This window comes from Onychostoma macrolepis, chromosome 20 (assembly GCF_012432095.1).
Source record: "Onychostoma macrolepis isolate SWU-2019 chromosome 20, ASM1243209v1, whole genome shotgun sequence".
Classification (NCBI taxonomy): Eukaryota; Metazoa; Chordata; class Actinopteri; order Cypriniformes; family Cyprinidae; genus Onychostoma; species Onychostoma macrolepis.
Genome location: NC_081174.1, coordinates 31,499,454 through 31,512,569, shown reverse-complemented (window position 1 = coordinate 31,512,569; position 13,116 = coordinate 31,499,454). Strand labels below are relative to the sequence as shown.

The 13,116-nt window shown below is 32.8% G+C and overlaps 1 protein-coding gene across 1 annotated transcript in view; it reads right to left on the bottom strand.

The window, feature by feature from the left end:
• Positions 1-13,116, bottom strand: part of LOC131526565 (MAM domain-containing glycosylphosphatidylinositol anchor protein 2-like) — a 184,429-nt gene that overhangs the window by 104,913 nt on the left and 66,400 nt on the right. The window contains 1 exon segment of the mRNA XM_058754901.1: positions 4,119-4,293. Within this exon segment, the coding sequence (XP_058610884.1) occupies positions 4,119-4,293 (175 nt within the window).

Here is a 13,116-nt window from a genome sequence, read left to right as displayed (position 1 = left end):
AAACTGGTTTGTGTTGGTTGTGTCTGACAGCAGCTCGTGTCGTTTCTCTTCAGCAAACGTCTGCTTTAATGGATCTGTCCATCCACAGAGACGGCTGTGAGACGCACTGATAAAGGCCAAACGGCCCGACACAATTTTTCATGTTTCAGCGCTGAAGGTTTTGTAGAGGCTTGCAATTTCAATGCTAAATAACAATCAAGGCTACAGTGAGCTAAAAACAGCGAACCATCAATTACGCTCGGCCCACGGGGACAACTTTAGCATTTCTCCAGAGGAATTCTCCAGCTAATGAAAAACATACGGCGAGACCTTTAAAACAGCAGCCGAAGAGTGACATTCACTTTATATCTCAGATTCCTGAAACAGCATTCACACAGACTGCTTTACATCTTCCTCAAACACGCACTGACTGCTTTCTTAAACACGCTCAATTTCTGACCATTGGGGAGTAACTAGTTACATGTAACGGTGTTACGTAATTTAATTACAAAATAAATGTAACTGTAATCTATTAATGTAAATTATGTAAAAATTGTGTAATTAAATTACTGTTACTTATGAAAATGTTAACGATTACAAAGAGGGTTACATCTGAATATTTTCACACACAACCAGATTTAATTGATTTCTTTCACAAATTGCATTGACTGCTTTAATATATGAGACACTAATGTTTCAGGAGGTTAGGACACAGAATAGAAAACATGCTTATTTGACAACTGTTTTATTTCCTATTTGTATTTATGTATATGGTGACCAGAAGGTTATCACTATTATTTTAGTGTGATATACTATTCCATTTTTGGTTAATGTTTGAATTAGAATTGAATTTGGATAAGATTTTATTTTTAATATAAAAAAAAAAAAAAAAAAAAATATATATATATATATATATATATATATATATATATATATTTGCATTGATTTTATATTTTTAAATTAATTTTAATTTATATTTTACTTAGTATTTTAAGTAAAAGTTTAAAACAAATTTTAAGACAATTTTTACAATTTCAATGATAAAAATCAAACAATGATACAAAAAAAAAAAAAAACCCAAAATGTTTGACTCTAATATCTCTATTATTAGATTAAAAAAAGAAAATAATTTTTAATCTGGCTTTATCAATTGGCTTTATAAAATTAATACATATTTAATTAATTATGCAAATTAGGCATCATATAAACAATTTCAGAAAATTTGTTTGGCTGTTTTGAGTCTTTAGTGTGTTCACGTGAATCTGTTTTTACACAGATATAAATAAACAAATAAATAAATAAATAAATAAACTAAAATTGTTAAATATTATTATAATTCAAAAAATATGTTTTTTTTTTTTTTTTTTTTCTATGTGAATATCTGTTGAACTGTAATTTATTTCTGTGATGCGCAGCTGTATTTTCAGCATCATTACTGCAGTCTTCAGTGTCACATGATCTTCAGAAATCATTCTAATATGCTGATTTGCTGCTCAAGAAACATTTCTGATTGATGTTGAAAACAGCTGTGCTGCCCGATATTTTTTGTGGAAACCGTGATACATTTTAGTTTTACTGAAGACTAGTGTTCAGTAAATTCAGTAATGATGCTGAAAGTTCAGCTTTGATCACAGGAATAAATACAATTTCAACATTCACATAGAAAACACTTATTCTAATAAAATTCTAATAATATTTCACAATTTTTACAGTATTTTGATCAAATAAATGCAGACTTGGTGAGCAGAAGATACTTTCCTAAATCTAAAAAAAAACGTAATTATTCCAAAATGTTAAATAGTAGTGTGTTCTGTGAACTTACAGCTAAATAAATGATGGTTTACGGTTATGATCATGCGCTCTACTGCTGTGGTTCAGGTCTCAGATCTGAAGCTCGTGTCAAGAGAGGCTGAGAGTTTTGGCCGCTCTATCAAACAGCTCGTGGAAATCCTCTCTCCTCAGAGCGGCTCCAGCTCAAAGCTGAAACACAATCCTCCACACCTCTCCTGCTTCCACCTGGACGTGTGAAATTGATCCGGCGGTGGCTGAAGACAAACCACCAGCGTTACAGAAACAAGCTGATCAAACGCTACTCTCTGATTGCGAATACTGGATGAGGTTCTGCTGGGTTCGGGAAGATGTTCCGGAGAGATGCTGGGATGCTCGTTTGACCCTCATTAACATGTCAGAATCATATTCACCCCAAAATCAAAAGAAAAAAACTTAGAAATTATGTTATTATGCCACTGCAGGATTGTTTACATTTTATTTCAATGCAACATTGTGTTCATGACAATTCAACACATTTCTGCCCAAACTCTCATTAATGTCATTTGTAACTGGTCATCTTACTTTTAATTGCTTTTGTGACTCTCATTATTCTCAGTGTTGATTCTCATTAGATTCTCATTTAAATAATACTTTATATAAATATATTTATCAGCAGAATTTATTTTTAGTACAAGTAATTATTAAATTGTTTTTGTGATACTAATTATTTTCAACAGTGATTCTCATTAGAATCTCATTTATATAATACAAATATATATTTTTTTATCAGCATAATTTACTTTTAGTACAACAAGTACTAGCATGATGTATAAACACTTCACAGTTTAAATAATTATTTTGTTTGGATTACAGTAATAAGAATTTGAGGGGTTGCATGTAATTTTCTCCTGATTTTTGGGTGAAATATGAGCAGGACCAGAAAATATGATATTCTTGAGATTTTGTCTCCAAGGTTTCTATATCAAATATATATATATATATATGAACTATTCTTAAAAGAGCTGCACATACTGTCAGAGCCGTGGCATAGTGGTTATACATGGGTTTTGGGAAACACAGGTTTAAATCAGGCATTAGTTTTGATTCCAGTCCTCCTCTCTCTGTCCAAATAATGCCTAAAAATCTCCTCTCCATAATTTTTAATTATAAAAACAATGCAATTCTCTCTTTGGAAATTGGAAATTTCAGCTTCAACTGCTTTCAATCATTGCCAAAATCTTAAATGAGATGGACAACATTAAGTCTGACATATAAGGTCGATAAATATACATTGTCTGTCTTGACTTCTACACAAGATCTCACTGTGATCACAATGTACAGTCAACAATCATAAAAACAGAACAAAATCATAAAGTCCTTAAACTTCCACACTTTGAATAACTATTCAGATCTAAAGCCAATTTTGTAGCAGGAAAGCATAGAAACCTGTTCGTTAAAAAAAAGGTAATGGTGACTGTCTCACAATTCAGACTTTTTTTTACAATTCTTAGTTTATATCTCACAATTCAGAACTTTTTTTATTGAAATTGTGAGATATAAAATTAGTTTTGCAAGAAACTAAACTTAGAACTGCAAGATATAAACTCGCAATTCTGAGAACAAAAGTCTGAAATGTGAGATACAGTATAAACTTAGAATTGCGGGGAAAAAGAGAAGTCAGAATTGTGAGATAAAAAGTCGCAAATACCTTTTTTCAAAGTTTTTATTCTGGGCCGGTCAGTCAGAATTCAGAATTGTGAGATCACTCAGAAACTCTTGCAATCCATTTTTTATGTCTTGCAATTCTGTGTTTATTCACTTAAATATTTATTTTTTCCTCACAATTCTGATTTTGGCGAGAATTGCAAAAAAAAAAAAAAAAAAATTCTGAATTGAGATGAAATGTCACAATTTATTTATTTTTCATTCCGTGGCAGAAATGAGCTTCCATAGAAAATAACCTTTATTTGCATTTGGTCTTATTCTTTCCATTAAGATGCCTACATAATAAAAAAAACCACAAAGTCAAAATGGTCATTCACACTGACTGTGATTCAGAAACACCAACAATCCACACGAATAAACCACTCACGGAAAAGAGAAATCACCACTGAGATCTCTATAACATCAACCGTTTCTCCTTTACTGCAATGAGAGTGAATGGAGAAAAATAACTTCTTCTCAAATGTTTCTCCTGCAAAAAAGACCTAATAATCGCTCAGATCTGCCAAAGTCTGCCAAGTGTTAGAGATCTTAATATGAACTCAAATGTTTCTTATCAAACTGCTCCACATTCATTTATGATGTCTACTGACTCCGTTATTATTTCTCTGCAGGACATTTAGACGAAACATCTGAGCTGAACTCACAGTAGACGTCCACCCTGATGGACTTGATGGCCGGTGAACCCAGTCCGTTCTCGGCCTTGCAGTAATAGCGTCCGCCCTGATGTCTCTGGATCTTCGCGATGTGAAGGGTTTCGTTGAATACGCTGGAGTCCTGGAATCGGTCCGACACGCTGCCTGCTGTCTTGGTCCATCGAATCTGCATGAGAAAAAAATCACTTCAATCTCTAATCATACCATTTCACACATTACACACCATTTAGAGCCTAATGGAGCATTGACGGAACCATATATACACGTTAATGTTGCATGAACAAGTGCAGAAGCAGCGACGCATGTCTGATGCATGTGAATAATCTACATCTATGAAGGCGTTTCACGCAATACAGCTGAAATGGCCTTTTAGAAACAGACTTCAACACAACTTTGCTGAACAAACACCACAGATAAAGACAAGACACTATAGCCAAAATCATTGTTTTTCTTTGTGCACGGGTCAGTTATGCTTCCATAACATGTCTTCTTTTAGAGTAGTGGAAAGAAAACATCCAAGTGTATAACTCTTTAACTACTTGCGTCTATAGATTTCTATGACAATACATAACTTTAAAAGTTTTTTCTCCACTTCAGCAGCTCTTACATACACCAAAACTTACAGTTTTATTCCTCTCTACAGTCTTAAGGTTTTTACTGAGGGGTTTGTTCATATGACATTAGTTTGACATATATTTAACATTTTATTAAACATGGTGAAAATATATTTTTTCTTTCTGTTGACCGTATTTTCTAATTCATGCAGTGATAAAAAGAGAAATGCAGAATCACATCTGGAAAAACCTTTAATATGTCAACAAGAATTTTGAATCAATGTTCAAACTATTGGAAAGAAAAAATCCAAAATACACATTTAAGTGTTTGTTTATTGCACTTGATCTATTTGCACCTGTAGGCTAGATTTTAATTCCAATGCATACTTTTAAAAGTTTTTCCCCCCACTTCAGCAGCTCTTACATACGCCAAATTTTAGAGTTTTATTCCTCTCTGTATTCTGCAGATTTTTACTGAGGGGTTTGTTCATATAACATTACATTGACATATATTTAACATTTTACTTCTAAAAACATAGCTGAAATGCTTTTTTTTCTGTCTGCCTGTGGTATTTTCCGATTTATGGAGTGATAAAAAGAGAAATCCAAAATCCCTTCTACAAAAACCTTTAACTCTAATATGTCAACAAAATCAAACAAGAATTTTAAACCAATGTTTAGATGTCTGTTCTGTAAATGTAAAGAAATTTAGGGCATATTTCACTAGATAATGCATCATTTGCGTGTTTAAACATAAAATTTTAGAAAACCTGTAATACAAAACAATTGTCTTATTGTACAGTGTTTATTTAACTAGGGAAAGTACTGAGATATCTGTTTGTTAAAAGTTGTACCCTATTCTCCTATAGTGTCTTGCTATTTTGCGCATCGCTTTATATGACCCGACAGCGTGTTACTATAAACCACCCACACAAGACGTACCATCAGCCTGAGCATCAAAACTCTGCAAGTCAAAGCTTGTTAGTCTGCAGAAATCTGGAACGCAGGTCTGAAATAAACGCAGATGCACCAATAAGCACTGAGACTTGAACTGCAACGACCCGACCTTGAAAACAATGAATCATGCTGTGTAAACTCTCTGTTTACACTTTAGGTGCTTTTTGCTTTAGTCACAAGTGTTCTCAGCCATCTGCAACTCTTTCACAAGCATGGATGAGATTTGTGAGAAATTTATTAATGGAATGTCTTGAAAACCATTTGGTTCCAGTATTTTTTAAATGCAGCCAGCTCTCAATCCTCAACACGTCTGACATTTTCAGCTGAAGTCGCATCTTTCTACAGCTGTGTGTGTAAAGATGCTGTGTGGCACTATGTCACAGTCACTCGTTTGTCAAACAAATGCCAGCACGAGTCCTCTGGGAGCCCCTCCTTGCCATTTCGTCTCGACAATGCCAGTGTCAATTCAGCTAGCGTGCTAAGATGCCACGTGTTCTGTGGAGTGACAAGGTGATACCACACACTGCCATTCGCTTTATTTCACCGTCGCGTCCCAGTCGAGACAGAGATTAACCGTCGTGTTCCTTTAGAACCAAGGGGAGGATCTGATGAGGACTGAATGTCCCAGTCAAGGGATCTTGGGAAAGTCGAGACACAGAGAGGGAGGATCTGTTTTTTTCAGTCTGTGTAATTTGGGCCACCCAACTCATTAGTGCCATGTATTTAACCTCAGGCTATTTGTTTATAGGCTCTGTTTAAATTCAGTCACCTTACAAACAAAGCATTGAAACACGGACTGCAATTCATAACTTATCAAGTATCTTATTCTATAAAATCAATAACTGATCTTGGTTTATAACACTAAACATAAGACACACATTTATGGGGGCAATAAGATCATCTTAATGTGAACTGATACACAATATTTCAGACTGTTTCAGCCTGGAGCCAAATAATAAAAACTGACATTGTGGCTGTAGATTCAGATTTATGATACTTATGCTTTTGCAGAATGAGGTTTACAGCTCCTGATATGGATATAACAGCATATTATACTTCAGACCACCACATCACATAAATATATAGCAGATTGTGCAAGGTTTTATATATATATATATATATATATATATATATATATATATATACAGACACATACTGTATATAATGCTATTTCAGGTTTTCTACTTTAAAATGTTACATTTAATTCAATGCGTTACTTTCCGTTTCTTTGTAATTGTTTGTAAAATTTACTAGCAATTTATTACTGAAAAATGTTTCTATTGCTTTTCAGTGTATATAATATCAGTAAGGTTAATTTTTTGAAATAAATTAATACTTTTATTCATCAAGGACACATAGAATTGACCAAAAGTGTCAGTAAAGACATTTACAATGTTACAAAATATTTATATTTCAAATAAATGCTGTTCTTTTGAACTTTCTATTCATCTGTAAATTCTGAAAAATAAAATGTATCACGGTTTCCACAAAAATATTGTGCAGCACAACTGTTTTCAACATTGATAATAATCAGACATGTTTCTTGAGCAGCAAATCAGCATATTAGAATGATTTCTGAAGATCATGTGACACTGAAGACTGCAGTAATGATGCTGAAAATACAGCTGCGCATCACAGAAATAAATTACATTTGAACAGATAATCACATACAAAACAAAATTGTAAAATTGTTTTAAATTGTAATAATATTTCAAAATTTTTACTGTATTTTTGATCAAATAAATGCAGCCTTGATGAGCAGAAGAGACTTCTTTCAAACAGACATGTTGAACTCCACAAACATAAAACTTTTCTAGGATAATTAAACACAGGGATGGCTCCATGTGATCTCTGAAGCCACATGAGCAAGTGTTTGAGTATTTAACACACAACATTGTGTTTCTGTGTGAAAGCCAGAGCCGGAGAGGACAGACAGACTCTAAATCCTCACTGTCGGTGCTTTGTGATTAATCTGACAGTCATTTCAAACTGAGGTGTCGTCGTGAATATGAATCGAGTCGGCCGTGATCTCTGTGAGAAGATTCAACAAAGACGAGCTTTTGCTGGAAACCCATCCGAAGGAAAGCCAAAAAAACCTGCTCATATTTCTGAAATATATACAGGTGCTTGTCAAACTGCTGAGAGAAAATTAGAAAAAGAACAGGCCTTCAAAACACACAGTTACAATGATTCAAGATAGGGGAAAAATCTCATGTCATAAGAGTTGAGAAAGGGACTGTGGGAGTTTAATAAGCTCATTGCTTCGTCCCTTCATCCCCATTAAAACACACACAGAGTTTCTGTCCTGCAGCTTCAGCATCATCATATATTCACATTTATACAGGATCTTTCAGTTTCTGACGCTTCACTGCATCAATATAAACTATACTGCTGGTTTGCAATTAAAGGTCAATCATGTCAAACTGAATTATAGAAATAATGGCCATTCCATTCATAATATAAATGATTAGTAACCAATGCATACACAATATATTTGTACACAGTATATATATATATATATATATATTCTATCTCTTGCTGACCAATCCATACCACTCCAGTCCATCGGTTAACATCTTGAGAAGACAAAAGCTGAAACAAATCCATCATCACATCATCAATCCATAATAATGCTTCCTCCAGTGAAAAAGTGCATCTGCTGTTGTCTCTCGCATCAAAATCCAGCCACATATTTAAAGCTATTTTGGACTGTTTTGATCTGTGCAGATTTCTCTACTGATTCAGACCAGAATACTTTTTCACTGGAGGAAGCGTTATTATGGACTCGCATTTTAGTTAAAAACATCTTAATGCTGGATTTGTTTCATCTTTTGTCTTCTCCAGATGTTAACTGATGGACTGGAGTGGTGTGGATTATTGTGATGTTTTTATCAGACTCTCATTCTGACGGCACCCATTCACTGCAGAGCATCCATTGCTGAGACACTGATGCAGCGACACATTTCTACAAACCTGATGAAGAAACAAACTCATCCTGATCTCGGATGACCTGAGGGTGAACACATTTTCATGTTTGGGTGAACTACTCCTTTAAATTGTGTGTAACAGGTGTCTCAATCACACTGTGAGCGTCTTCAGCTCTTCAAGAGAAGGATCTGTGTCCGGTGGGAATGGAGGGTCCTGATGTCGAGTGAAATAGATGCTCGATCTGCCTGAGGCTCTAATTGAGATGCTGTTTGTGATCGGCATGATTCTGCCAATTCATGCCAGCACACGCATGCTGAGTAAATTTCTCTCGTGACCTGCTGAAATTACTGCTCTCCAAACGCCACACTTTGCCTCCTAATTGCTTGTTTGCTTTTTGCATCGAAGTGCTTGTGCAGGAAATGTGTCTAAAAGCAGTTTACGGCCAGCAGCGAACAGACATCAGAGCGCTGCAGTCAGACTCACCGCATCAATACTGCTAATATCACAGCATCACATACACTAGAACATTTACTGAGAGTCCATATGAAAATATGTAAAACATAAAACCGCAGTGTAGGAATATGTGATCAGAATGAGAATGCAAGAATAACGGCCAGAGCTGCAGAATATAAAAAAAATAAAATATTAATCAGAATTGACTCCGAAACCATAATTTGCACTTTCGAGCCGAGCCTCGGGTTCGAGCCTCCTTCGCAGACAGCAAGCCAAGTTTGTTTACCATTATCTGGAAGGGCTGAATGGGCAGGCGAATAGAATAGAATAGAATAGAATAGAATAGAATAAAATAAAATAAAATAAAATAAAATAAAATAAAATAAAATAAAATAAAATAAAATAAAATAAAATAAAATAAAATAAAATAAAATAAAATAAAATAAAATAAAATAAAATAAAATAAAATAAAATAAAATAAAATAAAATAAAATAAAATAAAATAAAATAAAATAAAATACTATGAGGGTCACATCAAGCATTGTCACTTGAGTCTGGCATACATTAGTTTTTATTAATCTGTATGTATTTGACTGTATAAGAAGGACTTATGAAATTGTAAAATTGCATGTTTTATATACAGTTTTTTAGACTGAGAATGTGTGACATTACCATGTAAAATGAGTGTGTGTGTGTTCATAAAGCTCAGGACAAAATAACATGGCAAACAGGAGACAATTTTACCGAACTACTTAAAGAGGCAGTTCACCTAAAAATTCCCATTTTGTCATCATTTACTCGCCCTCATGTCATTCAAACCTGCACGACTTTCTCTTTTCTGTGAAACATTACAGAAAGCAGAAAGTTCACTCTGCTCCTCTTCAAACATTGAAGAGAACAGAAGCTCCGAAATGACTGCATGTCATGAAAGAAGCGCGTATGACACAATCTGTATGGAACAGACTAAATCTGCGCTCACATTCATTATAAAAATGACTCTGATCTGAACATCATGACGTCAAACCTCTGTTTCTCCGCTGAAGAGAGGAAGCCAGACGAGTAAAAGATGACAGAACGATCCCGTTTGGGTGAATTATTACTTTAGTTCTTTGCTCCTGAAAGGAAAACGTGACACTATTATTCACATTAACACTGTAATGAGCACTGGATCTAACCTTGTTTGGAGTGCCATCACTACGTTCTGAAAAATAAACTCTTATGGTTTCTAATGACATGAAAAACTTTTTGAAAGTTTTGAATACAATGGGGAAGCTCATGAATGGAGAAGAGCTCAGTTTAAGCTCTGTTTGCTCCAGATTAAAACTGTATTATCTCATACAGCAACAAAATATATTTTATTTGACAAAAATATATTTTAAATATATGTTAAATATATGCTGTAAACAGTGAAGCTCATTGAAATATATTTTTGAAGTATAAAATATATTTAGTTTCAACCTTTATGCATTAACATATATTCCAAAAATATATTTCAGGTAAAATAAAAAAATTAAAAAATTAAATAAAAAAAGTTAAAATCATGAAAGTTTAAAGCTTCATTTACTAAAGTATATTTCAAAATGTTTTTCAGGGGGAAAAAATAAAAATAAAAATTTTAAATTTTTTAAAAATTAAAAATTAAATGAAAATAAGCATGTTGCCATTTTCTCAAACTGTGTAATATATTTAGTTTCAACATTCATTTATGAAAATGTATTTCAAAATGTATTTCAAGGGCAAGAAAATACATTTTCAATCTTACAGTAAAGCCTACATTTAGGACAAATGCAAATGTGGATTGAATAACCTACTATAGATTAAAAAAAAAAAACTAGATTTATATTGAGCTAATGATGAATTAACTAATTTTTAATATATTGTAATATTACAAAAACAAATAATTATATGTGTTACGTGTTCACATGTGTTACAACAAACAAATAAAGTTTTTCTTCAAATGACAGAATTGGGCAAAATATGTTTAAAATGCTTTTTAAAAAACATGTCCAAAAATATTATTAAAATTTTTTTGTATATTTTTAAATACACAGTTGTGGTCTGCAGAATGTTAATTCTTTTACCAAAATAAGAGGGATTATATAAAATGCATGTTATTTTTTAGTTAGTACTGACCTGAATTAGATTTTACATATAAAAGACTCAAGTGTATGTAAATGTCAATGGGATCATTTTCATAAATTCAACTATTATTTTCTCTTGTGGACTCTTATATGGAAATGACTTTTATGTGAAATATCGTATGATCCCTCTTATGTTGGTAAAATAATGAACATTTTGCAGATACTGCAAGGTAAATCTTTGACCACACCTGTATATGTTTTGGCGTGTAGGATGAATTGCTCTGGATGAGGAAACTTCTGATAAGTGAAGATATCTGATCCGTTTGGACGGGATCCACGCGCTCATCTGAGGGATTCTGGGTAATAAACGGCAATGAAGGAACGAAGCGCTGCAGAAAGGCGGTTTAGGACTGGACCGGCTGCTGAGCGATTCAGGACAAATGGAGGATTATAAACACTAATGCCAACATGACACCAGCCTATTAATGCTGGATTCCCTGAACATCAATCCAGACCCACTCACAGCTTCAGCCGTTCCTGCTCGTTTACACCAGAGCACATTATTCTAAAGGAAACACACACACACTGATGCACGTTAATCAATTATTGAGTATTTACTTGTTGCTTAATCGGGTTTTGCTCCATTCTGGTGAAGAACATCCATAACACTGCTCACGATCCAATCAGTTCCTCTCGGATAATTTTCCTGATTGATTTTTCAGAAATGTGTCGCATTAAAAGTGAAATAGTTTGAATGTTGTTCCACATTGACTTCAAGATGAACTGAACGTTATAAACAGAAACAAGTGCATGTGCATTACATTAAAGGCATTCTATATACAGCAGACCCTTGGTGAGAGAAAACAGATGTCAGTGTGTCTTGTGTGTTTCCCCCTCTATGCCCTTATCTGGTCCTTCCTGTTCCTGTCCTAATTTAGTTTGATTGTTTAGATTCTGTTCAGCTGTGTGTTAATTATCTTGTGTATATTAGTTCCTGTCTGTTCAGTTAGTTTTCGTCTGGTCTACTTGTTACTCCCAGTGTTCCTGTGTGTCTGCCCTGCCTTGTCTGTCTTGTCTGGAGTAAAGACTGTTATATTTGAGTTTACTCCTCGTTCCTCCCCGCTGTGTGCACCGTGACAACAGATAGCTGATAATATGGACCATGAGTCTTAAACTCATTAATTCTGCAGTGTTATTGGCAACTAAAACTAAAATAATAATAACAATATTTAAATTTTAACATTAAATTCAGGCCATTCAAAATGTTAACATTTAATTAGAATTTTCGTTAATTTAAACATATATAGGGAAATACAATTATATATACTATTATATATTTATATATATATATATATATATATATATATATATATAATATATAAAAGGCAATAAATGAATAAAATAAGTTTGGGTTGAAGTACTAAAATTGCTAAATCTAAAACTACAAACAAACAAATTAATAAAAATATTTTTAAAAATGAATAAAAATTACATAAATGACTAAAACTTAAACTAAAATTAAAATGAAACTTGAAAACATAAAAAATAGTTAAGATATAAAAATATAGTAGTAGTATAATATACTATAATATATAATATAATGCATTTAAAAATAAATAAATAAATAAATAAATATATATATATATATATATATATATATATATACAGACATGCACACAGTGAAATGAAAAAGATTAAAATAAATATGTACTGTACATAGAAACATTTTTTTATTCTAAATATTAAAAGTTTTTATTAGTTATTAATTCTGCAGTGTTATTGGTAACTACAACTATAATAATAATAATACTAAAACGTAAAAAAAAAATTTTTGGTAATTTAAATATAGGGGGAAAAATAAAATATATATATAAAATGTAAATGCCTTGGCAACTAAATGAAATAAGTTTGGGTTGAAGTACTAAAATGGCTAAATCTACAAACAAACAATAAATAAATAAACATATATTTTTTAAATGAATAAAACCTACTATACTGCAGTATTAAGTAATTAAT